The sequence below is a fragment of the Doryrhamphus excisus genome, linkage group LG9 (genome assembly GCF_037039965.1).
Source record: "Doryrhamphus excisus strain RoL-2023G ecotype Guam linkage group LG9, RoL_Dexc_Guam_v1.1, whole genome shotgun sequence".
Classification (NCBI taxonomy): Eukaryota; Metazoa; Chordata; class Actinopteri; order Syngnathiformes; family Syngnathidae; genus Doryrhamphus; species Doryrhamphus excisus.
Window position 1 is genome coordinate 2,670,107 of NC_136365.1, and position 27,874 is coordinate 2,697,980.

The 27,874-nt window shown below is 40.0% G+C and overlaps 1 protein-coding gene across 3 annotated transcripts in view; it reads right to left on the reverse strand.

The window, feature by feature from the left end:
* Nucleotides 1-423: 423 nt before the first annotated feature.
* grk4 (G protein-coupled receptor kinase 4) overlaps nt 424-27,874 on the reverse strand; it is a 52,981-nt gene continuing 25,530 nt past the window's right edge. Inside the window, exons 3-16 of one of the 3 annotated variants that reach the window (XM_058065198.2) lie at nt 26,954-27,066; nt 25,504-25,581; nt 25,301-25,401; nt 21,630-21,722; nt 20,041-20,104; nt 19,686-19,826; nt 11,351-11,541; nt 9,501-9,538; nt 9,188-9,277; nt 8,877-9,085; nt 6,152-6,289; nt 5,320-5,457; nt 4,200-4,331; nt 424-3,122 (exon numbers count right to left, since the gene is read on the reverse strand). In XM_058065198.2, the coding sequence (XP_057921181.2) occupies nt 3,066-3,122; nt 4,200-4,331; nt 5,320-5,457; nt 6,152-6,289; nt 8,877-9,085; nt 9,188-9,277; nt 9,501-9,538; nt 11,351-11,541; nt 19,686-19,826; nt 20,041-20,104; nt 21,630-21,722; nt 25,301-25,401; nt 25,504-25,581; nt 26,954-27,066 (1,583 nt within the window). In that variant the 3' untranslated portion in view covers nt 424-3,065. Of the gene's footprint in view, nt 3,123-4,153; nt 4,332-5,319; nt 5,458-6,151; nt 6,290-8,876; nt 9,086-9,187; nt 9,278-9,500; nt 9,539-11,350; nt 11,542-19,685; nt 19,827-20,040; nt 20,105-21,629; nt 21,723-25,300; nt 25,402-25,503; nt 25,582-26,732; nt 26,904-26,953; nt 27,067-27,874 lie in introns of those variants that run through there. The other 2 variants (XM_058065199.2, XM_058065200.2) reach the window with 2 other exon arrangements.

A 27,874-nucleotide genomic window follows, 5' to 3' on the forward strand; every position in this document is an offset into this window, starting at 1 on the left:
GAGGGATCTTAGTGGCTCGTGGCTGATTTTTTTTTTCTTTTTTAATCAGCCTCAAACACATTTTAATATAAATACTAACGAGAAAAAAATAAGCTGTAGAGCCATAATTATACAAGAATAAAGTATAAATATTAGAATAAAGTCATAATGTTACAATTATAAATGTATGGTATCATTACAACAACAACATTTATGCAAATGACAATCTATTATGAGGACAAAAATGTAATCTACTTAATCTCAGTTGCAATTTTTGGAGAAACTAGATTGGGAAAAAAGTATTGTGAGAAGAACAAAACAAAAAATATTATTTGAATAAAGTTCCCATAATGATACTAGTCTATTTGTTACGCAATCAATGAGAAAATATCGATTTCACAGGACAGCCCCGAGTAAATACACAAATTAGTCCGGACACGGATACATTTTATACAAATGGCAGTGTATTTTTTTCATAATTACAAATGTAAGATATGGTACAACAACCAGTGATACAACTTGTACAAGAATTTAACAATGACTGCAGTGGTTGAACAACATGACTGTACAGGTACAAAAAAAAAAAAAAGGAAAGAGGTGGTGGTGGGGGGGGGGGTGTCAGGCCTTGTTGGAAAACCAGTAGAGCATTCCTTAAAATAGCTTTTACACTAACGATTCCAGACCGAATGAGAAACTCAAGCGACATCACGGAACTGAGGATCTCTCCCTCAAGCGTTACTGGCGAGATTTATCCTAATTTGGAAGGGTTGACTCACCGTTCCAAGAAAAGGAATGTCTTTCCCGTATTCGAACAAGGCCACGTCTACAGGTCATTTGAACTGTCCTCAGATATCAGAGATATGTTGGCACTAAAAGGTCATCATTGTACATATACAAGGAACCTGAAGTATTACAAACCAATACATGCTTGTGTAATAAAGCATATGTTTTTTTCTTTAAAACAGGCATTACAATGCACTTTGTGCGGACATTCAAAACCTTTTGAGCAGTTTAAAGTTCCGTTATGTGAAGGATTTCGCTTCGAAATGGATGGAAGGGTGAAAAAGGATGAAAAAGGCGTGATGTCTTTTTGCAACTGGCACACACAATGAAGGCTTTCAGTCTTTCCTGGCTTCTTTTTTTTTTTTTTTTTTTACAAATAATACATGTCATTTTATTCAGTATTGATTTTGGTATCATTGAAAAAGGAGACACTTCCTATTGTCATTGGCGAAACACACATCCCAGTGCAATGAACATGTTAAGTGGATGGCGGAGTTGTACTCCTATTAGGTGAATAGGTGCAGCAGGCATCGGTTTCTCTATGTATTGTCAGTGTTTTACAGCTTATTATTAAAATGTACAAGGTTTTTGAGGCTGGAAGTACTTTAAAAAAATGCTAAAACCCTACAAAAGGCAAGAGAGTAAGCTTCAGAGCATGCCTGAGTGCAACAAATAGAAACAAACGACTCCAAGCCAGCGACACATACATGGCACATGTTTTGTTTGGTGATAGTGGAATGTGCATTTTTCAGAGCAAGAAAACACTAAAATCAGACGGAGTAATATATGCACACATTTTCACTTTTGAACTGCTTTTGAGAAATGACCAAGTGTAACTTGTAAGCTGTGGGAATAAAATCAACCTTTCTCTGAATTCAGATAAAATTCTATGCAATTTCCATACAAGGTAAATGTACACACACTGTCTAAAACGGAGTATTCACAGTATTGAAAAGTGATGGTAGGAAGTTACACTGACCACCTCAAAACATACAAATTCCACAATGTCAAATGCCTTTTGAGAGCCTTTTTTTTTTTTTTTTTAATTAGAACCGGAAGGAGTCGAAAATCCTGCATTTCTCCATTTCTCCACAAACGAGCCAGCACCTTTTCTATGAGCGAACAACATACTGCTGTATGTTTGTCATGGAAGATTAAAAGTTGTGCACTATTACGACAAACATATTTTCTCTTTATCAAGCATAGACACGGCTTCAGTCACAGAATATAGCTGCATATCATCTACGGATATGTGGCCATACTACAGCCATACTATTTAGGATCTACTGCACAAAAGGCAAAAAAGCGGGCTTTAATCTCAACTCCATGGCGGGATTGAAAGAGGTTAATTTCATTCAACAGCGATGTGGGTACAAATATGAAACAAGTTAGCTGCGGGGTCAGATTTTTCACAACACGGTGCCTGACTCGCTCCCAGCTAAATCATGGAATATTTGGGGAGAATCATAATAAAAATATTTTTCCCCCGTTTCTGGACACATCTGCTGGAGGACAGAGTGCAAAGAAAAAGTGGCTTTGTAAAATACATATCTGATATCTGATCTGGAATCAATGTTAGCTTTTGCTGGACATTCTGATTAAAAATTATTAAAAGTAAATCAATATCACCTTCACTAGACATATGCTGGCCATATACCAAATCATGCTGTCGAGTTAGAGGTGAATACAAGGTTATAATCAACTTTGCATTATCCAATCAAGACAAGAAGGAGCGGAATTTTGGGGTAGCAACAAATCAGTACTCAACATAGTTGATTTATTGACAGACATCATTCAGCTCTACCCGAGCCTCAAGGGCGTTAATTTGGGAATCTGATGTGGATCTGATGTGCTAAAAACACCTCGCATTGGCCAAATCAATTCTAAAAAAATACAGCACATATAAAAATAAAAAAAGGCATTATGCTACATTGAGAAAAATAAAGACAACTGGTACTGTGCTTCTTTAAAAAAAAAAAAAAAAAACTGCCCAAAGAAACATTGTCCATACTCATTCCCAAAGACAATAAAATAAAAATGTCATGTATGCATTCAAGTGGTACTTTTATGGCTTTTTGTACAATACAACCTTTAGTGAAAATATACATCTAGACATAAATTCAAGTACAAAGGTACAAAATCTTTTAACTCATACTTTTTTTTTCTTTAATTATAATACACTTTTAGTACAGCTCATAAATACAGGTCAACATTCACTGAGTTCCTAAGATTTGCACTCGGCTGGAGTTTATGGTAAAGATCGGCGGGCGGGATGTTTTTTCGGCAGGGGTGGAGGGAGTGGTTTAAAGTCGAGAGGGCTCCTCGAACTCGTCATCACTGTAACCGCTCTTAAAGCAGACCTGGCGAGGAAGCATACAGTATATGGTGTTAGAACAGGTTTCACACACACACACCGCAAAATTGTGGTGTATAAGCCGCTACTTTTTTCGTAGTCTTTGCGACTTACACAGCGGTACGGGCTAATTTACGGCAAAATCTCATGAAATCGCCTTTCCTTCAGAGCTACTACTGATTGCAAGTTGAGGAAACAATTGTTCTTTCTATGGCAGGAGCCGATCAAGAGCTATCAGAGCACTCACGGCAATAAATTCATCACCCAACAACTTAACACTGACTATATACATAAATATACAAACCAATGTGAGTTGAAAATTATTTTCCCATGAAGTTTTCCCATAAGGCATTGTGTCTGAGCAATGTCTTTATTGGGGTACTCTGGCTCCCTCTGGTGGACAGAAGCAACACTGCAGCAACATCCACCATTTTAAATGCTTTTTATGCTCCTCCAATGAAATGCATGATGGAAAAAACTTTCAAAATGTAGATTTTTTTTCATATTAAACTCTATTGGTACATGTTTCTGCATTTCTGAAGTATAAGATTTGAGTGTTAAGTTGCTGTGTGATGAGTTTAATGTTGACTGTTATGACCTGCAATTTTCCAAGATTGTTGTGAATTTTAGGTCATGATTGGCTCCTGTCATATAAAGAGCCGACTGGTCCCCAAGGACCCGTGTACGCCACAATATGCCATTTTAATACCGTGACCACATGAAGTTTAAACACAAGTGTGTTGTACAGTGTACAATACACCAGAATTTACAGTACTTGTGGCAACCAAATGATGAGGTGAGGAAAACACAACATATGAAGCCACACCTTCAAAACACATGAAGAAAAATTTAGTGAAACAGAGAGAAAGGGAAACATTCAACCCAGACAAACAAAGGAAATGAAGTGAAGTCTGGAAATGATCAGACCCCAAAAAGTCAAATTTAAAAACACTTACAAGATCACATGAGACAGGATTCACATTTCATGATGTAACGTTGAACAGGGCCAAGGAGGAATAGAAGGAATAGAGGAAGTACCTTAGCCCCCACCCCCTCGAACAGTTGCTGGAGCACTAGCACTTGCCTCTCTTCTGAACAGGCGGTAGAAGAAGCCTCTCTTTGGTGGAGGGTTTGGCCGGTTCATGTCCAGGTCTGGACATAGCGTCCCATCAGTCTCATAGACATTGATTTCTTTGAAGCACTCCATTTCAATCATCTACACAAAGAGAGGGAACAAGTTTGGATTTTTTTTTTTTTTTTTTTTTTTTTTTTGAATGGGGCCTTGTTGACAACAACAAGCAGAGCTCAGTCACGGCTAGTGATGGGTATCGATAGTCGGTATCATAATAGTACCGGTGCTGACGAAAAGTATTTACCATTTAACGTGGCTAATTGGTTCCAGGTAATGCTTTTTTGACTTTTAACATTTTTGTTTTAATTGCTTTGTTTACATTTACATGAGCCAATTTACAATGAGCCAATTCAAGAAACAATACAAGCAGTTGATGTTTGCTAAATACAAGGATGAAGAGTCTTGAACCAGTCATGATGTGCTATATATATCACTATATTGACACTTACTATGGTACCCATTATGGCATTGGATGCTCATATCACTTAGTGCTTCGGTACGAGGTGCATTATTTAAAAAAAAAAAAAAACTGTATTATGGAAAGCAGGAAGTGAACAAATGTAACAGTTACTGATTGTAAAAGTACCAGATGGAGGGGTAGGATTTAATAAGCTTTGCTTCTTCCTACTCCTTTTGGACATGTGGAACTGGGAACTGATTATGGGATGCACTCAATTGTAATCTGATGCATGTTCAAATGAAATAAAACCATTACATTGTTATTGATTAGTTTTCATCAGGGCTTCATTAGAAAAGAGAGGGTTCTATCAAGAGCAACAAACCTCTTGTCTATTTGCACACAATACAACGTATTGATGTTCAGAACAAAGTAAGCATTTCAATAAAAGTATTAACCTGGATTAAATCACACCAAGCAGAGGCTGCATGTGACTGATTTTCTATTAAGACTGTTGTTCCAACAAATCAGTGATCCCAGATATTTAATATATTTATCATGTTTGGCAAATGAGTTTGAATGTAACACCGCCACTCTGAATGGAACCTACTACGCACTGTGCTATGCTAGCTGCTGGAACAATGACATCACCGCAGTGAACTGTTGCTGTAGTACCTCATTCTGCCACGGGATGGAGACACTCCCTGTGACAAACTTGTGGTAGAAGTCGTCATCCGTGGGGTCAAGGTTCACACCTTTGACAGTGGAGAACTGCTCGATGTCGAGGACGTCCTTGCAGTACACGGCCCGGGGCTAAAATTCCAAGAAGACTTGTGAACTTGAAGCTAAATAATCAAGTTTAGCATTTTAATAGAATGAAACTCAGTGGCTGGGTTCCAAATCGTTTACATTTACACTTCAATTCACCGCATACTAGGACTTCAAATTTTGACAGTGTAGTGCTGTCCTAAATGGATAACTGTCATTACTTACCAACAATAACAATATTTATTTGAGTCCACTTCTTTATTTTTTTATTTTTGAATTACAACCACTCAAGTAAGTCCGTAAATTTCCGCTACATAGCCAGTATGGCAAGGATTGAGGGTGGTTATGATATAATAATTGGTCCGTGTTGAGTGCACTGACGGCACAATGCACAAACACAGTCAAACCAGCAAGTGTGGAAGTGCATGATTTGGAACGTAGCCATTTACTGTGAGGACTTTGATACTGCTCTCCTACCAACCCGAACAAAGCCAACAGCAGAAGATAATCCTACTATGCGGTCCAATATTGGTTTAACCCCTCAAGACAATTGCTTTCCCCTCTGTCAGTCTATTTATGTGACCGAAAATAAAATAATTCTCTGTGTGAAGAGATTCCAGTCGGAATCTTCAAATTTGGATCTGGTTCTCACTACGCCAGATATGACATGACAACATGACATGAAATTGCCACTTTCTGCACTTCGGTGTATTTTTAGGTTTTGCGTCCATTCTCTTACGTCAGGGCTGAACGGAGGTTCCAGCATGTTCGCCTCCAATCGTTTGAAGTTGATGTTCCTGAAGATGGGATGCTGCTTGACCTCTATGGCCCCAAGACCCTGACAACCAAGTCGACTTTTGGGATCTTTAGAGAGGAGCTATAAAAGAAAAAAATAGGAAAGACACACAAAAAAACGTAAATGTTGAATAAATTGCTTCATGTGTGGTAAAGCTGGGCCAAATACAGTAAAGTCTCGTTATATCGATATTCTCGGGAGTCGGAAAAAATACCGATATAACCGGACTATCCATATATCCGATCCTGCGCCGAACTGCATTAAAAGTGGGCGGATCTTTGATATGGCATGTAATTTTCTCCTTGAGTTCATGGATTGCGTATCTAGCATGCTTTTGTACTACAATACATTTTGTACTACAGTAAATAAAAATAAACTTACGCTGTAGTGATTACCGGTTACCGGGACATAATTCACCCCGGAACTATCGATAGGGAAGGTGTTGCCACCCGGAGGGGTAGGCGCGAGGGACGGGTGTTTTCCGCTGTGTGTGCTGCACTCTGGTGGTGGAAGTGTGAAAAATAAAGTTGACTGGAAGCAGCCGTTCGCCGTGTTCTTTTTTGGTATTGAAATCCTTAAGCAAAGATTGATTTAAGCTGCTTTTGTATCGATATAAGCAGACCAAATTGGCTGGCGGGAGATGAAAAGGGCATCGTAGTAACCGGATTATCATAATAACCGTGTATCGTACTAACAGAGCTAATTATATCATAAAAGACTAGAAATTTGCCGGGAAATGAAAATAGTATCGTAATAAGTAGTAATTCGTTTTAACCAATATCGATATAACGAGACTTTACTGTATGTAGAAAATACAAAAGAGGGGAGTCCATAATATTTATGATTTATGCTAAAAACACATACATGTAATCCCTCCTGACTTTATATAACTTCACATAATGCATAATTGAATAAAGACCAGCAGTAATGCACAGTAATCCATGCACCTAGGGGTTAATGCAGCACCATCATAGATAGAATTAGAAAGCACCGCCGCTGTTTCTATGAGAGCTTGGAGATAATATTCCCTCCACACCACCTACAGCACTGCCGGCTTATGAAGTGGATGAGTGCTGTTTAGTGGCGGCGGTGTAGCGATGTGTGCAAATTCATCATCAACAAGCTCACTTTTTACACAATACCTCCCCAGGTCACCTTTTTTAATGCTGTCAGTGCACAACGTCAACCATATTGGGTCAGACTCTCACTTTCTGCTCTTGATAACTCACATGACTTTTTTGGACTGTGGTCTTCTATATGTCTCCGCTATGACTCCTCCTCCCACCCCCAGTTTCAGAAACCTTTCTTCTTGCTTTCCTCACTCATCCTCCCCCTAGGGAGTCTTCTAATCTGTTGAACCTCAGGTCAGAATGTTCCACAGCAAGACACAAATAAACGTCCTCTCTGGCTCACAAACAGAAAACTCACTGGCTCGCTTTTCTGAGTATGGATGACATTTTCGTTAGAAAAGTTAGAATCAACATTGGTTGAAATGGCTACAACATATATACAGGTCGCCTTGTAAACTAATTCAACATCATTAAACATCATTTTGGTTAGTAAACATGAGTCTGAACTAACAACAGCGCACACCGGCGGAAGAATACACGCCGCACCCGGCGCAAGAATGCAGTGTGTGGCCCGTACTGGGCGGAAGGATACAGAGTGTGTATGTGTAACCACACTGAGGAAGAATGACATCGCTTATTAGTTCGCTTTCTGGACTTCATTATGTCTCCCAAGCGGCGGTGCGCCAAAGAAAAGGAAAGCCATCACCACGGAAGTCAAGATTCATTCATTCATTTTCTACCGCTTATCCTCACGAGGGTTGGGGGGTATGCCGGAGCTTATCCCAGCTGTCTTCGGGCGAGAGGCGGTGTACACCCTGGACTGATCACCAGCCAATCACAGGGCACATATAGACAAACAACCATTCACTTTCGCATTCATACCTATGGACAATTTGGAGTCGCTAATTAACCTAGCATGTTTTTGGAATATGGGAAGACACCGTAGTACCCGGAGAAAACCCAAACATGCACGCTGAGAACATGCAAACTCCACACAGAGATGCCCAACGGTGGAATCGAACTCGGGTCTCCTAGCTGTGTGGCTGCACGCTAACCACTTGGTCACCGTTCATCCCAGAAGCATTTTTGAACAGTGAAAAATATCTTACTTTCTATAAGACCGTGACTGCAGTATATGGTGTTATACACCAGTAACAACAACAGGTTTCACACACGGCAAATTGTGGTGTATAAGCCGCTACTTTTTTTCGTAGTCTTTGCGACTTACACAGCGGTACGGCTAATTTATGGTAAAATCTCAAGAAACCGCCTTTCCTTCAGAGCTACTACTGATTGCAAGTTGAGGAAGCAATTGCTCTTTCCATGGCAGGAGCCAATCAAGAGCTATCAGAGCACTCACAGCAATAAATTCATCACCCAACAACTTAACACTTCGATTCTGACTAGTGATTAATTAATATAGCCCTCCAAAAAAACAAACATCTCTGAAGAAAACGGTTATTTCTGCACATTTTCTTTTCATGGTACTATGTGCTTGGCAAGGAACAACACAAGGAGTCAACACCCTTGCCTTAGACCCCCATTTCTTCTCTTTTGACCAAGCCATACATTTGTAACATCTACCCATTCGCACTCACCTGTCTGCAGATGTCCTTGGCGTCTTCAGAGAACTTATCAGAGTACTCCTCCTGATCCTCACGCACTCGTCTGTCTACCTCCTCCCGCTTGACTCGTTCCTTGCGTTTGCGAAAGGGCGACTGGCCTTGAATCATCTCAAAGATGAGGCAGCCCAGACCCCACCAGTCTGGACTGAAGGTGTAACTCTCATTCTGGATTACTTCTGGAGCTGAGGTAGAAGGGATGAAGAGATGTTGTGTATTAGTTGGTTATTAGTGCTTATTGACAGGGTGTAGTTTTGTTAAAAAAAAATAAAAAGTCAATTTCATACCCATGTATCCAACAGTCCCTACTCTCCCTCGTATCGTCTCCGCTTCAGGAATTTGCACAGCCAGACCCAAGTCTGAAATGCGGATGTGCCCTAAACATGATGCATAGATAAAACATGATTACCGGCTTTTACAAAACCATGACAATAAAAACTACAATCATTTTGGACAAACACAGAGTGCAGAAATATGTGATGCGCTATGCTGCTGTGTTTGCACAATTTAGATTGTAAACAACAATGGCATGCACATAACTCTCTCCTTGCAGAAGCATTCCAATAAGCACATCGGATGTGAACGAAGAAACGGACATACCACGATCATCCAGAAGGATGTTTTCCGGTTTTAAATCCCTGGAAAAAAAGACAATGGAAATATGTACAATTTAGCTGTGAAAATGTAATTATAAAGCGGTTATTTAGCATTCATTGACAACAAATAGGAATTATTAGACAGAGTTCATATATTGGTTATCATCCGTGCTGTATGTGCATCTAAATGGTTAATTGGTTCTAGGCCTGACCATAATGAATTTCTGCAAAGTAGGATGCCTTATTTATAAATGTAATATTTTCATAGAGCGTAGAAACCCTCTGTGCAACCTTCTACATACGTTTTTCAGAGCCTTCTCTACATGAAATAAGCATACAGTCACCTTTATGCTCCTATTGCATAATATAGTAGACACAACAATCATCATGCTTGTGTGTGTTGCTGTAAATGTGTCTTTGCATTAGGAGAACCGAGTGGAGGGAAAACAGGAAGTGACATCTGGGAGTCAGTGTTGAAATTTTAGTTTGGTACGGTTAAGGTCACCGTTCAGGACTCCACCATAAGAAAGTCATAAACTGAGATAGTTTTATAATGAAAACCACCGTTGTTTGAATTTTGCCAGAAAACATCTTAATGATCCCGAAGACCGTTGTGAAAATACGCTCTGGTCTGATGAGATAAAAGTTGAACTTGTTGAAACAGTGTGTGTCCCAAAAGAAATACAACATTTCAGAAAAAAGATCATCATACCAACAGTAAAATATGGTGGTGGTAGTGTGATGGTCTGGGGCGGTTTTGCTGTTTTCAGGACCTGGACGACTTGCTGTGATAAACGGAACCATGAATTCTGCTGTCTACTAAAAAAAATCCTAAAGGAGAATGTCCGGCCACCCTTTTATGACCTCAAGCTGCTGAAACCAACTTGGGTTCTGCAGCAGGACAATGATCCAAAACACACCAGCAGGTTTACCTCTGATTGTCTTAAGAAAAACAAAACAAAGACTTTGGATTGGCCTAGTCAAAGTTAATTTGTTAATTTTAAATAATAGTTATTTTGTGGTGGCATGGCGGTCGAGTGGTTAGCGCGCAGACCTCACAGCTAGGAGACCAGGGTTCAATTCCGCCCTCGGCCATCTCTGTGTGGAGTTTGCATGTTCTACCTGTGCATGCGTGGGTTTTCTCCGGGTACTCCGGTTTCCTCCCACATTCCAAAAACATGCTAGGTTAATTGGCAAATTGTCCATAGGTATGAATGTGAGTGTGAATGGTTGTTTGTCTATATGTGCCCTGTGATTGGCTGGCGACCAGTCCACGGTGGTCAAAAGCGATAGAAAATGAATGAATTAATATTTAATTTGTACCAAACATGTTACATTTCCTATTCAAAAGAGTTTTTAGATGAGATTCATCACGTTGTTTAGCATTTCTGCAGCTGGAAAAACCAACAACGAATCCCAAACATCTGCCCACTGTCATGGATGGATGGATGCGGTCTTACTTTCCGATAAACAAGCGCATCATTGAACCATCAGGGTCATTTTCTCAGGCTTTCAAAAGCTCCTATAACACCGACGGCATCAAACATACAATTGTTTTCACAAGCTGAGCTGTAGTATGTTTTAGGACATAACTTCACGGGTAAAATTGATGTCCGTCTCTCTTCAGACGCCGACATATTTATTTTCTCGGACAACAAGATTGTATAGAAGGGGCTGTGGCAGAGTTAAACTCCTAACATATGTTTCCAGAAACTAAGATCCGCAAACATTCCTCAAAATTCTTGTCTTAACTTAACTGATTTGCGAGCATATGCACAAGATTCAAGACAGTCTGAGGCTATTTGTCATAAAAGATGTCGAGTATTGTTGATCCGAACCCTTGAATTTGCTAACCTGTAGACTATCCTCTCACGGTGCAGGTCCTCAAGGCCACAGCAGATCTCAGCAGCGTAAAAGATGGCTCTCTGTTCATCAAAGCCAGAGTTGCCCATGTTGTAGATGTGGAATTTTAGGTCACCACCATTCATTATGGTCAACACCAGGCACAGCGCATCCTTGGTCTCATAGGCGTAGGCTAGACTAACCTGAAAAAAGGGGTCACATTGGGGTAGAAACAATAGGGAGGGAGAAGTTGAGAAGAAAGGAGTTGTACATGAGGCAAATAGGGGTGGAAGAGACAAAAGGAAGAGGAGTGGTAAGAGACCCAGGCGCAGAATGGTTCCATTCCATTCATGCCTCTGCATCAGGGGTGTCCAAACTTTTTCCACCAAGGGCTGCATAAAATCAAAAGATGTGGAATATCTGAATAATATTTGTATGTGTGTTTTAATATTTTAAAAAGGCTAAAAAAAAAAAAAAAAAACAGACAAAGCTTTGTTTTATTATTAGTTATTAGCATCAACATTGCAGCTCCTTTGCTTTACGTTTTGCATTTTTGGTCAATTTTTCGGTTTGATTTTATTTCTACAATAGGCTGCGGGCCACTAAATAACTAACTGCAAGCTGCAAATGGCCCCCGGGCTGCAGTTTGGACACCCCTGCTCTACATATTGTATATAATGTAATACAGTCAAACCTCGGTTTTCAGTCAATTTTTGCCAAAATGTCTGCCTCAACTGTTGTATTTTACCCTTTGGTACATTGATGTAGCATTTCTTGTTAATTACGCCATCTTGGATCACATACCCAACAAACCACCAACAAAACAAAACATCGCAATATTTACAATACAACAAGGAACATTCATTTGTCAAACTTAATTGAGAATATTATACAAACTAATTAGTTCACCCTGTTTTGTACTGAGAATTGAGTACCCAAACAAAGCACCCTATGCAATGCTGACTCACTGTCACTGCAAAATAACCCGCCATGGAGTCAAAGAAAGCTGTGTGTGCCAGCAGTTTGTCTGGGATAGATTGCTTTGATTTACATTATTTGCTATGGAAAAAAAATTGCCCTGGGATTTCAGATGTTTTGGTTTTCGACTGACCGTATGGAACAAATTACTAACAAAAACCAAGGTATCACTGTAGGAGGCGACATTTCCAAGACATTTTTAGGGGTGTTTTATGCCAGCATAAATAATGTACACACATTTCACATCATATATATTTCTAGTCTTGACACATATACGCTATATTAACAATAATTTTGCCTAGTTCAGGTCTCTCAAGTTCCTTCCTCAAAGGCAGGGGTCTCAAACACGTGGCCCGCAGGACACTAGTTTGAACCCCCCGCCTTGATATGAAAGTTTAATGTTAGTGTGGCCCGCGCACAATAAAGGTTAAAGGTTAAATAACTGTTAATAGTTATCCTCCCTATCCGTGTGGAAGTGGTACGTTTTGGGCTTTTTAGGTTTAAAGGAAATAACTTGGAGGCTACCGTTTAGGTCGCTAGCTCTCTAGTTTGCGAGTTAGCATGTGTCTCAAGACCCTGCAGTTGCGCAATATGTTGTAAATAAAAAGAGTATAAATGTGACTATAGTTGTGTTTTGTCATGTCTACAGGGCTCTAATAATGCTTTGTTCATTTTAATCTGAAAAAAATAATTTGTCTACCCACCAACTATATGTAGTTTCTTAAGTTTTTATTATTATTATATGTATTTATTTATTACTGATTGATTTTCTTTATTCTTGATTTGTTGATTTATTTTTCATCTTATTTTGTGTAGAAAAATAAAAAGTAAGAAAGCGGTAGAAAATGAATGAGTGAATGAATATTTGAGAACAGTGGAATGTTTTATCAGAGCTTTTCTTGTAGAAAATCGAAACCAAAGCAAAGTTTATTCATTTTTCTGTTTTTAATAAATGCGTTGTTTTTTTTTGGGGGGAAAACCTGATGGGGCCCAGTCTCGCCCAGACCCTAGCTCCAGTGGCCCCCAAGTAAATTGAGTTTGAGACCCCTGCTCAAAGGCATCCCATAGTAAGCTGAAGGCCTTGGTTGGATGGAGATAGCCCACATTTCATTAATTAAAAGATGTCTCAATACTTTCACTAATGTTGTGTGAATGTCAGGAATGCACACGGACGAGGATCGAGTGCGGTTGTTAAAAGGCTTCTTGTTTCCTTCTTACGTCAATGTCTCATGGCCTTTCTTGTCTTCTTGAGCTCCATTTTCCCTCCCTAATTCCCACCAACCTTCCCCTGTCTCCCTTGAGGGTCAGTGACATGCAGGGTATTGTGCATTAGTGTGAGTAGCAGTGCACTGCAAGCAGGATGTTACTGCCATGAAGAGGAATCCCATCTGCTGGGGAAGATGTGGTAACTGGCCACAAGAAGGGGAATGGGAAAATTCCTCTGCGATATCCCATGCAATCCAAAAACCAACACAAGATGCAAGGAGCGAGGCAAGATAGATACCGCGTGTCATTAGCATCGGGCCTCTCAATTCATTTTGGACGCAGAAAGCTAGCAAATAGGGAGTAAGATAATTTATGACTAGTAATTTATTTACAGTAATGCACATTTAGGTCTGATTTTTACCCTTTGTAATTATTTGACAAAGACCGGGTGATTCTCTGTGCAGTACGACTTGCATGGAGCTCGGCGAGTATCCAAAGGGCAGGGAGAGTATACAAATGTCTTTACTGAAAAAAAAAAAAAAATTCTGTCCCCTGTGGGGGCATGATATAAAATAAATTGAGAAGTACTGTACTACAGAAATTAGTTTGGGAAAAGTTGCATAAACATAGTTTGGGGATTTTTTAATTTTTTTTTTTTTAATTGTGAATGAGATTCATTAATTTCACTCCTGACTTGTAGTGCCACCAAAATCCCCTTAGACATCAATAACCCCTCCTTGTTATACCACAGCACTTAATAAATCCACCTGTAGAAGGTGTTGCATTGTCATATTCAATGCTAAATGTAATCCAGCACATTTCTCCAAGGTAAATGCTGTAGTGTAACTAGCAGGCAGGAAGTAAGGAATTAGTGAGGTTTTAGCATTGATATTCCCATTAAAATTCCTCACAATTCCCCACTGTGATGGGACGGGATCTGTCTATGGTGTACATATTCCCATCTGTCTCCAGCATACCCCGGCGACCCTAGTGAGTATAATGAATGAATGAATGAATTCATGAGTATGCCAAAACACATTTTCCCAAATAAGTGTCGTAGTATAACCAGCAGGAGACATCTAGTGGTTGAATTGAAAATAACAATACAATATCAATATTGTACAATATCCCAAATGCCCCCCCCCCCAAAAAAAAAAAATCCAAGTGTTCTACCTATTTTGGTGGCACTACACATCAAAGAAGTGAAATTATTCAATTACTCCCCCAAAAGGATTTAAAAGCATCTGTTCCCAAACTATGTTTTGGAGTGCAACCAGGAGGGGGTCAATGTGTTAGCTTATTTCATCACAAATGATAAGAAAATGAAAAACTCCCCAACTTTATATATAAAAGCCCCTTTCACCAAATGCTATTCCCGCCATCTCTAAAAAGTCTCCAAAATTATGTACATTTTCCAAACTAATTGCCGTAGTTTTAGCTTAATTTAGTTTATTCTTATGAATCCCTATTAGTCACTTCCTTAGCAGCGACTACTCTTCCTGGGTTACAATAGAAATCTATTATTTAAAAAGATGTGTTTTTGTATTTATTCATTGTATGAAGTCAAAAGGCACAAAAAAAAACACACAAAAATCTACTACACTTCTGCTGTGCAGGCGAATTCAGCTATTTGTTTACAAGAACTTCCTGTATACAAGACTAGTTACCGCAGTGCCAACCGTCATAAGTGTTATAAATCTAAATATTAGTTACAGTCCAAAATATTCTTTCTATGCAATACTTGCTTTTAGTCTTTCCCAAAAACCAAGTGGACTGATGATTAAGACCAGATGCTTTGGGAGTCTATTCAGGCATTCCAGTAGTATCGCCACTCAGATGTAATTAATGTCCGAGGTGAGTTTGGTGGCAATACACTTCAGAGTGAAATTATTGAATGATCCTTTTGTTTCTTTCTGGTATTATTATAATACATTTGCATATCGGCATATCGTCCCTGCGCTGTGGTCTGGTTGCTGGCCGCTGATAACGATCAATGTAAGTCATACTGCACAAAAGAGTCCTCATGTTGTAGCTCGTTGGAAAAAGGTATGGTTTGCGCTCTAACACGGGAGTTATTGATCCTGGGAGTTTGAATTTGTGAATATATTTCTAACTTTACCGCCGTAGGTAACAATATCTGAGAGAGCGCCGATCAGAAAGACAAAGAACAGGAGGGAAAGAGACAGATGAGGGGTTTTCGGAGAGCGCTTGACTCTGCTCCTTGCTACTGCTGTTTGGTCAGTGTTGCTAGGCAACAGAGCAGCTCTTGTAGATAGAGAGGTACATGACGAGTCATCATTTCTGCCTGCAGCAAAGAGAACGAGCACACACACACACACACACACACACACACAGAATCATGTGTCAGTCCCAGGTGACACAAGCTTGAAGTGTAAGGTTTGGTAACAAGCCCACTCCATCCTCCGTGCATTTGTGTGTGTGTGTGTGTGTGTGTATGTTTGTGCTGGCCGTGACTCACTCAAGCAAGACACTCAACATAGTTCATCCTGCATCACAATACAACAACTCAAACAACTATTAGCTTTAAATAGAGAACGTGGAGATGTTCTGTATCAGAGCAGGTGACAGTACAACACATGTTCCATAGAAACATATTTCCACCATGGAAATCAACATTCTGTTCCCACCTGGAAAGTCCTTGTCATGTAATAAGAAATTCTTTGGAACAACCATTTTTTAGCCAAAACACTCTTTTGTATATCAAAAGCTAATTTTCTTTTAGCTTATAAGTTTGTACCACTAACAGATATGTTTTTTCGGGGCCGGTACCATTGTTGATTTTTGATCATCAATATTTGGCGGTCAAGTGGTTAGCGCGCAGACATTACAGCTAGGAGACCAGGGTTCAATTCCACCCTCGGCCATCTCTGTGTGGAATTTGCATGTTCTCCCCGTGCATGCGTGGGTTTTCTCCGGGTACTCCGGTTTCCTCCCACATTCCAAAAAACATGCTAGGTTAATTAGCGACTCCAAATTGTCCATAGGTATGAATGTGAGTGTGAATGGTTGTTTGTCTATATGTGCCCTGTGATTGGCTGGCGACCGGTCCAGGGTGTACCCCACCTCTCGCTCGAAGACAGCTGGGATAAGCTCCCAGAAAATGAAAATGAATGAAAGAATTAATATTTGGAGCCGATATTCATTTGCTGTGAATGTGAAAATATTGGTGATAAAATTTTTCATTCAGTCTCCTGCTTTTTCCTCACGAGGGTCGCAGGGATGCTGGAGCCTATCCCAGCTGTCTTGAGGCGAGAGGCGGGGTACACCATGGACTGGTCGTCAGCCAATCACAGGGCACATATAGACAAACAACCATTCACACTCACATGTGACAAAATTTTGAATAATATAAACACCAGGTTTTGCTTATTCCATACAGCGCAATTCGTCAGAATACAATAATGAGCAGACACTTACTTGGTTGCAATTTACACACATAATAAACATGATTAAAGGATTCTCTGGCCGGAGTCTGTCTGTAGTGTCCCAACATTACCATTCTTCACAGAGAATGAATCACTAATGTGTCGATGCTTTGTTTGTTGGGCACTCAATTCCTAGTTAGGGCTAGTTTGGTACGTAGATGCGATGTTAGGCCATACAATAACCAAGACGGAGTACCAAAAGACCAAGAAAGGACTCCTATGAAAACCGAGGTGCCACTGTACATTTTAACACGACACTAGAAGGAAAACACACAAATAAAATACATATTGCATCACAGATGTAAGCATGAGAAACTGCAAAATGAAAATAAAGGATGCCCCCCCCCCTCACAGTCAGGAGATTGAGGTTTTGAATCTCAGTTGGAGCATCTATTCCCCACAAAAATACTCTTAATTGTCCACAGGTGTGAGTGCGAGTATGAATGGTTGTTTATGTATACTGTATGTCCTGTGATTGACAGGTGATCAGTCCAGGTTAATTAATTAATCAACCTAACTTTTACAAAGAATGCACATATTTCAACTACCGAGAGTATTTATAGTTATTCACAAAAAATGTAAACTTATCCTCAAATTAATAGCCATAACCATCTGCCTTTTAAGTTTCCAGATGTTCCCATAAAGTATATAGGAATGTACATTTGCAGGACTGTCAAAGCTTCACATTCTTGCCCCTCGTTGCTTTGGCCCAGCATGCAAGGAACACAAAGCTCGGTGACTTCCTAAATGACTGTTCAAGCTTGTTATTCCACTGGCTGCCAAAAAAACATTACACGCTCATGACTATGCCTCCGTTTACAGAATTCCTCCATATGAAAAATCAGCCAAGTACAACAGCAGTGTTAAGAGCTTTAAGCATGGTGGTACAGTGGTCGGGTAATGATTTTTTTATTTTTTTTTTTAATGGGGGGGGGCCTTCTGGCACACATACTCTTAGGCAGGACACTGTACGGCTTTCTTCTACACGCTGCATGCAGGGTGTTGTGAGCCACAAAATTCCACAACAGACTCAATGACATTGCAACAAGTCACATGACGTGTTTCCCAATAGCGTGCTGTGATGTTGTGATGTTTACAAACAATATTTCAGTTTTTTTTTTTTTTTTTTTTTTTTTTTTTAAAGAAAAAGCCTCAGAAAAACTTTGGGCTTTAAAAAAAAAAAAAAATCTGAGGAATCTTTTGCCCATCATCCACAATCCTTATGTGAGACCTGAACACACGTCTTTGTCTTTTCTGTGTTAAGATGGAGGAACAGAGGACGCACCAACTCCACCATATAAAGCCTTCTGATAAAACCGCCAACAATGCTCCATTTAAGTAATGAGACTTGCATACTGTCTTAACCAACCTGTAGCAACATTGTTTTTATTATTGTTATTAACATTCATTCATTCATTTTCTACCGCTTTTCCTCACGAGGGTCGCGGGGGTGCTGGAGCCTATCCCAGCTGTCTGCGGGCGAGAGGCGGGGTACACCCTGGACTGGTCGCCAGTGCACATGTGCCAGGGCACATATAGACAAACAACCATTCACACTCACATTCATACCTATGGACAATTTGGAGTGGCCAATTAACCTAGCATGTTTTTGGAATGTGGGAGGAAACCGGAGTACCCGGAGAAAACCCACGCATGCACGGGGAGAACATGCAAACTCCACACAGAGATAACCGAGGGTGGAATTGAACCCTGGTCTCCTAGCTGTGAGGTCTGTGCGCTAACCACTAGACCACCGTGCAGCCCCATTGTTATGCAAAAAAATATGTTACTTGCGTAGTGATATCTTGCCACACACCACCGGCTAACTACTCACCACACACACTCACAGCGCACCAGCACATCAGCGCATCAGCGCCACACAAACAATGCTTCAGACAACTACCAAAAGTAAGGAGTAGGGATGTTCCGATCAGGTTTTTATGCTGCCGATTCCGATCCCGATCATCCATGAGTGTGGAAAAGTTAACTCTAAGTGCAGCGTTCTAGATGGAAGCTGAAAATATGGCAAAATACTACATACAACGTGTGCTACTACATGGTCGCAGCATGGATATACAACCATAAAAGTTTGTTGGAGGTTTTTGGAGCTGTTTAAATAGTGGAATAGGTGTGTCCCATTACATGCATTCATGAGCTGCTTCTTTCTAGCCGTTTTTTATATCTTCAGAAAGCACAGAAAAGACAATCGCTCACAGAAAGAATTGTGGAGGATGGGCAAAATTCCGCCCCCCCCAAAAGTGCAGGTTTCCTTTAAAACGTGTGAGAGTGTTTTTCATTTGGTTACTCTGTGCTTTAACAATGTCATTCCCGCCAAGCAGCAAGGCTCATCACAATCAATGAACATTTTAAAAGCATTCCCAGTACGGGTGCTTCAAATGAAATAAATGTTAGCTTGTTTGCAATAATGGCAGGCTCATCAGCAAAACTACACAAATTTATTACCCATGACTGCTGGTCAAAAATGGTATGATACTTATACTTATATAAATTCATCCCATCATCTCTTTTTTTCCCTGAATATGAGAGGCAGAGACATTAGAAAACAGTCTGATACCTGATCAGTAGCCATTGCAAACCGGCCATTGATTTCATTTGCAGCCAACAATGCTCACACATATGCACACACACACACACACACACACATAAAGCAAACACAATTTTGTTGAAAGGTTGAATAAGAAAAGGGTAGTACTTACTACAAAACTACTGTTAACTTTTTCTAAAATTCGTTTTTCGTTTAGTGCCATTGCTTCACCTTTTCTTTTCTTCACTCGTTTCTTTTCCAGCTTTTTACAGGCGTACATCTTACCGGTGGCGCGTACTTGGCAGGCACAAACCTGGAAAAACAAGTAGCGAGTACACATGAACAAACATGATTTGATGTCAAGGAGTAACCAACGGAAGTTAACGTCAGATCACAGGATTTTCCACCCTTCCATCAAGTAAGGTGCTGAATTAACTCTTTAAAAGTTATGTACATTTCAAAGAGCGCCGTGTAGGCTTACATGCCGCTGCATCACAGTAAACATTCTTTAACCGGGTGACACTCACCTCGCCAAATCCACCTTTTCCTAGTACTCTATAATGTCTGAAGGTATTTTTGGTTACTGGTTGCCTGGAATGGAAAGACAAGAAGAAAGCCAGATAAGATAAAAAGGCATAAAATAACTAAAAAGGTCACATTTAGCTCAGAACATATGAAGGTGCACACCGAGTACTGTAAATTCAGGACTACGCTGAAGTGAATATAAGAAAAATACATTTATGCATATACAGGCCATGTCTATAAGCCATAGGTGTCCATGTTGTAACAAAGACACGCTATAAACCTTGCAATCCTACCTACAATCTGTGCCCGAGCTCTGAAGAGCGAGACATGAGATGTTTATTTTTCATTGTTAAAAAGTTGCCGTGGTCTAATCAGTCCATGCAGAAGCTGTAGTACTGTAATTCTACACTTGATCAAACTTACTTAAGATCTGTCAGATCAAAACATGATTGATGCAAAAGACTTTAAAAAGTGATCTTGGTGTCTTAGTGTCACCTCCCTTCCTGAATCTGCACTCTAAGCATCATGGGAACTGTAGTTATTTAACCATAAATTAGCTGAATAACTCTTTAAGCAGCAGGGTTCACAAAACATGTAAAAAAAGGTAGCAGAATTTACGGTAAGTATATTATTAATCCACATTAATCCATTTACCAAATGAAATGCAAATTATCATTATGTATGAAACATTTGCACAGAATTATGAAAAGCAAACCCTCGTGTTTGGGGGTGATTAATATTTATTGTGTCATTGCTGAGAGAAAAGCAACACTGTACTAGCATTTGTGCAAATGTATAATAACAGCAATGATACCTCAATATGTTTCAGCTAAAAAAAACATATTGGACTTGTCCTTAAAGTAGATCAGGGGTCTCAAACACACGGCCCACGGGCCAAATGTGGCCCGCAGGACACTAGTTTGAGGCCCCCGCCTTGATATGAAAGTTTAATGTTAGTGCGGCCCGCGCAAGTTTGATATGGATGCTGTATGGTATCATGTACCCAGAAAAAAATTATTACGTTTGATTCATGTTCATGTTAAAGGTTAAATAACTGTTAATAGTTATCCTCCCTATCCGTGTGGAAGTGGTAAGTTTTTGGCTATTTAAGTTTAAAGGAAATAACTTGAAGGCTACCGTTTAGGTCGCTAGCTCTCTAGTTTGCGAGTTAGCATGTGTCTCAAGACCCTGCAGTTGCGCAATATGTTGTAAATAAAAAGAGTATAAATGTGACTATAGTCGTGTTTTGTCATGTCTACGGGGCTCTAATAATGCTTTGTTAATTTTAATCTGAAAAAAATAATGTGTCTACCCACCAATTATATGTGGTTTCTTAAGTTTTTATTATTTGGTGTTTTATTATTATTATTATTATATTTATTTATTACTGATTGATTGATAAGTAAAGTATAAAGACATAAACCCATGTTGGTTCATGTCAGTGGTACATGTATGTTTTACAATTTTTTATTATTTTGATACAACTTCAGCCTAATTTGTGTTAATAAACAATAAAAAAAATGGACGATGCTGTAAAAAACAACAACATAATATCCTGCTACACAACAACACTGTACGTCCAACTGCTCACCTCTCCAACCATTTCCACTGCAGGAAGCGAGAGAAGTACATGGACTCCTGGTAGGAGGAAAAGGGAGCTCCGCTTAGATAATCACGAACTATTCTGGGGGAGAGACAGAAAGGTTTTTCATCATTTTATGTATGTACAAGAACATGCATGTTGGCTTACTTGCCGACTCCAAATTGTCCATAGGTATGAATGTATGAATGTGAATGGTTGTTTGTCTATATGTGCCCTGTGATTGGCTGGCGACCAGTCCAGGGTGTATGAAGACAACTGGGATAGGCTCGAGCACGCCCACGACCTTCATGAGGATAAGCGGTAGAAAATGAATGAATGTTACGTCACTTTGTGAACTACAACAAAATAAGTATTGTGTACAATTTTTGACAGAGGGCCCCGCCCCGGTGGGGTCACGGGCAACCGTCAGAGGGACAGAAGGAAAGCCTCTTGCTTTCACTTCAATGCAATACCAACCAATGTACAAATTTATAATACTCAACATGCAATTTGACTCTTTAATACGCCTTCCATTTTGGTTTCATTTTTAAGTTCTGTCTGTGCAGTACAGATAAATGAATAAATAATATCAGTTTCTGTCCCTTGGGGTGGGGGGGCATGACAGAAAATAATTGAGAAGCATTGCTCTACACCTAGTTCAAATAATTTTATACTTCAAAAGGTGGAAAAAACAAAACCTTCTGGAAGATGTCAGTTATCACGACAAGTTATGAGAATATGACTCAATGACCTGACCCTGAACATCTCTCATGTTTGTGATGTCTTCATCTGCTTTGACTACATGGTGATAAAAACAACAATAGGGTCAAGCTAATTTGAATTGTGCAATAATGGTGGCTCCTTGTTAAAAAAAAGAAATGACCATATTTTTTAAACCATCTCAAGTGCCTCATATTCCAAAAATATGATAAAAAGTCAAATTTGCCAAAAAGACTTTCCTTGGCACATTTTAGGATGACTTCATAGCTCAAGATGTGGGGGAAACTGTGGCTGTTTTTCGCTAAAAACCAAAACAATGGTTGAGAGTTTCCACAAAAGGGGCACCCGGTGCTCTGTAAAAGCAAATACAGTTATGTAATCCCAGAATATACATAATTTCATATGTTCTAAACGGCAGCGTCATCTGTTCTTGGCAGAACCTAAGCTTTTTGAGTGTGACATTAGTCGGGTATGATCTGCTCATTAACCCCATTGAGTTAAAAGTGCAGTTCAGTCAAGTTCAGTCATTACAACTCAATTATCAAGTGAATGAACATGATTTTGTCTTAGGGGTTACAATTGTTCACAGACTCCTAAAGCGGGAGGAGCCGAGCACAGCCTGGCTTGGGGTTAAGCCCGTGACGGACACCACTGGGAGCAGAAATAAACACAGTTACAATATGGCTATTGTTTGGACAAAGGCTAAGAGAGAGGGAAAAGAATGAAGGAAAAATGAAATCAGCAGACATGTTTATACGGCCCATACGGAAGCGCATACGCTTGTCTGTTCCGCGGCAATTCAGGAAAACCCATGAGAGAACTCATACACTGTGGTCTGCAACGGTTGTGAAAACGTCACTTTTCCACGTGCGGTACCATGCTTTCCTTTAGGCTTTCCCTCAGGGGAAAAAAAAAGAAAAACTGAGAAAGAATGATGTATCGGAATAACAGAATTAAAGACAAGGTTCCACAAGGAAATATAAATAGTAATGAAAGACTATAAATAGTAAGGAAGGGGTGATGCACCAAGCATAAGTTGTCCCAATGTTTCTACAATGCTAACATCCTTAATGCTTGTTTTTGAGTTTAAGGTGGACTTCAAGCTGAGTTTACAAACAGTGTTTATGTTTACAGTGCAGGTGGTCCTCCGAGACAATACAATAATTACATGAAGTAGTAATAAACAGAATAACTCCTTATTTTTGTCATATACCTTCTTATTGTCCCAGATCTACTTGCAACAGTGCGAGGAAATCATGACACCTCCAGCATTCATTCATGATTCAGTCCAGAGGTTGGGGCAAATAGAGCGGCTAATATTGGTGGCCGTTTCTCCTCTGTCAGTGCTTTTTGCATGATGTTCATTTTCATTTCAATGCATGGCTTTCCTTTTCTTTGGCGCACTGCCGCTTGGGAGACATAATCAAGCCCAAAACATTATTCATTCATTGATTCATTTCTACCGCTTTTTCCTCACGAGGGTCACGGGGGGTGCTGGAGCCTATCCCAGCTGTCCTCGGGCGAGAGGCGGGGTACACCCTGGACCTCACAGCTAGGAGACCAGGGTTCAATTCCACCCTCGGCCATCTCTGTGTGGAGTTTGCATGTTCTCCCCGTGCATGCGTGGGTTTTCTCCGGGTCCTCCCACATTCCAAAAACATGCTAGGTTAATTGGTGACTCCAAATTGTCCATAGGTATGAATGTGAGTGTGAATGGTTGTTTGTCTATATGTGCCCTGTGATTGGCTGGCCACCAGTCCAGGGTGGGATAGGCTCCGCGACCCTCGTGAGGAAAAAGTAGGTAGAAAATGAATGAATACAAACCATTTTTGCATATTTTTAATATCATGGTGTATAAATGGGGGTAAGTGAAAGGTGAGTGTGACGAATGCAAAACTAAGACATGCAATGAGAGTTCAGTCTTATAATCCCTGGTCTGTTTGCTCCTCCGGGCTTGCAACGGCGGCAGCAGAAACACCTGCGAGTGTGAGTGTCTGTGTGTGTGCACGCTCAAGTCCATGTGTGTGAATACTGAGGCCGCGGTTGTTTTCATGCCAGCCATCCGGATGATCTCCTTGCCCAATGAACTTTTTTTTTTCTCCCCCCTTTTCAAATCACTTTTTTCGTCTGTAAGTCTTTACACTTGTTTGCAAGTGTGTATGTGTGTAAAACTGCACACCAGGTGCCAGCTGTCTCATCGTCACCAGTGACAGGATGCACATAGCACAGTGTGCAAACACGGTCGAGGAGAGAGGTTCCTTTGGTGCCACTAAGCTGTGACGACCCACACTTGTCATAAAGAAAACCTCTAACAAATGTGTCTTTCATTACAAGCGGCGATGCGTTCTAAGAGAGGTTGTTCAGTTAGACCAGGGGTGGGCAAACTACGGCCCGGGGGCCACATCCGGCCCGCCAAGTGTTTGAATACGGCCCGCCCAATCTTTCCAAAGTATTTCATTTAAACTCAACATACAACCTGGCATCATGGCCTGAGCCAACCTTTTGATGGTTTTATCAATTTCGTTTTTTGACATGGTCTGTTGTTTACAAAGTGCTCCTGAAAAAAGGGACACAAGCACATAATAATTATTATTATTAGATTATTAGATTATTATAATTATTATATTAATGCTAATTATTATATTAATTATATATAATATTATTGTTATATTTGCATATTTTACATAATAATAGTGTAATAATTATTATTTTAATTTTATTGTAATTATTTTTAAAATATTTAAATATAAATATAAAATAATAAATAATAATAGCAGATTGCATGACTATTTTACAGATACAATAATACCAGGTGGACTGTTACGTGTAAAATATATAGTCTGCCCCCCGTAAATTTTGTCATATCAATGCGGCCCGCGAGTCAAAAAGTTTGCCCACCCGAGTTAGACCCATGCAGTTCAAGTCAAAATGGTCGTATGTGTGGAGAAGATGAGACTTACTTGGTGCAGTCGTTGAAGAGCTCCTTACAAGGACTCTGTTCTAGTCTCTCCCGGCACCCAGCAACCACATCTTGGGGTATGTCGGGGAGATGGGCCGCCGACTTGAAGGGGAAACAGGAAGAGATGATATACAGATAGATCAAAACAAGGGGCTTGGTATCAAAGTTACACATATGGTCCACTGTATCAAGAGTGTAAATTACCCCATTATTGAAGTAAGTGTCTAAAACATTCAATCCGCAGTCCCGCCGCTTCTCATCAGGAGCTAGCTGGTACATGGCCTGTCAGGAGAACAGGAGATCCATGTCAGTACAGACATATTCAATACCGCTACAGATATATATTGATATTCATAAATCGAATCAACTTTATTAGTAGAGCACTTTTCCTGCAAAGACATGCAACACAAAGTGCTTTACAGAATTAAAAACAATTACCACAATTAAAAGGAAAAACAATTACTAAGAAAGCCCCTCCCTACCACTCTCCACACTAGACACACACATACACAATCACCATCGGGGCCATCGGGGGGACCAGCACCCGGGCCCCCAGACTCCGACAAACGAGCGGACCCCCACATTAAAAGGGAGGAACCCCCAGCCGGCCTAACCAACCATTTATTGATCTGGTTTCATGCAAATTGTAGGAGTTTATAGACTTTCCACTACTATGTACTTAGTTAGATACTTTATATCTGTCTTTGGAATAATGGTCGCATATAATAGCAGCCGTGGCAGCAGTGCTGTTCGAGATGCCGCTGTAAGTGATGATGATGATTGCTGGGTGTGCTTGATGAGCTGGTATCGTGGAGAATATTCTCAGTCCGGTGACGTCATAAAGAGTATATTCACTCCCATCACAAACTTTGGGTCGTACTGATGATTTTTGTCATTTCCAGTATGCCTTTATCTGTAACCATTTTTAAGCAACAAGCTCTTCAAATTGTACCGTTGAAACTGGGAGAAAAAAAGGGTTTATTCCTAAGGTTAATTTACATTCCAAACACTTGCCAACTGTCAAGTCAAGAAGACAATGTTTCAACTGCCTTCAAACTGACGATGCTAACATGCTAATGCTAAGGTCATAACTCTGTTGCAACTTGAAATTAACACGAGCAGGCTGGAAACTGGTCCCAACTTCCACAGACGTCGCTCCAGTACAGATAGCAAAACCAAAAATATGGCTGCAGGCAGGGAGATGCTGTAGGCTACTAAGATTCAAGTTGTTTGCCATGAAAATAAGCTCAGCTGGAAGAAAACCGACTCTGTATCATATGCATGCCATGAAGTATTCATGTTGATCATGAAAAATGATTTCACCTAGTACACGTATCCCAGAACAGGTATGCCAAACTTAAAAAAAAAACAAACACTAATGTGTGTTCTTTTTAAATAAGCGTGATTTGCTCCTGTTTTGCTTAGCCACATACCTCCGGGGGCCAAGACACAATCTTGGGCTTGTGTTTGCTTGCTCCACGGCCTGACGTGGGCTTGATCTCACGGATGAGTGCATAAAGAAAGAGGAGAGGTCTGCACTCTGACAGCCTGTCTATGTCACTAATCATGTGCACCTCCTTCATTGACAATCCCTCCCACCCACACACACACACATGAAAAGAAAACAGAAAAAACAGCATGTTCAAAATCTTACCACGGCGTCCATGAATTCGATGCAGCGCTTCAGCTCTGGCCTGGTGTCGCAGTACTGACGAAATAGAAGCCGACCGATGGGCTGCTTCTCACACAGACTGGTATAGTCCCTATCTGAGGAGAGGAGAGATGACAGGAAAAGAGAATTAATGATCAACATTAAAACAGCTTAAGTTACCAAATAAAAGTGGAAAAATAAAGCAAAAGTCACTGCTGCATTCCAAAAGGTTAGAATCTGACCGAAATATACCAAATCACCTTTTGATTGAATGAAAGTGATAATAAAAGTGTAAGAAAAGACAATGTGGCAGTGAGATCAATACAGACACTACCTTCGGGTTTTGACAAGATCTATTTCTTGATCGGGTGTTTCTCACCTCAATAGCCCAAAATGGAGCCAAGGAAAGTTGCAAGTGCCAGTACTTGATAAAGAAAAAGAGAAAACACTTTAAATAAATTCAAGAAAGCTGCTGTTGATCTCCGGGCCACATCGTGTCTTTAGCAAGAATCACATCTTCATTGAAGCTATATATATATATATATATATTTGGCACAATTATTGAATTTTGGTATGGCTGGGTACTAAAAGTGTTCCAATATATGTAGAAACAACACATACAAAATATTTTTTAGGGGTGCCACCATTTATCTGTTTTTATAGAATAAAGTGGTGAACAGTGCTCAATGGTCGCCATGGAGATTTGAGGTCAGCAAAAACTGCACTTCAAGAACTCTGAGGTGATCTTTATGTTTTTGTTGGTATTTATACTCCTATTACGTATTACTAGCAAATTTGTGGTTTTGTCTTTGTAATTTGAATGATTTGTAGTCATATTTATAGGTATTTAGTGCTCATTGCCTCTACTGTAGCTAACATTAGCTAGCTACGGTTTGCTAATGACAGTTAGCTAATAGCTGAGGA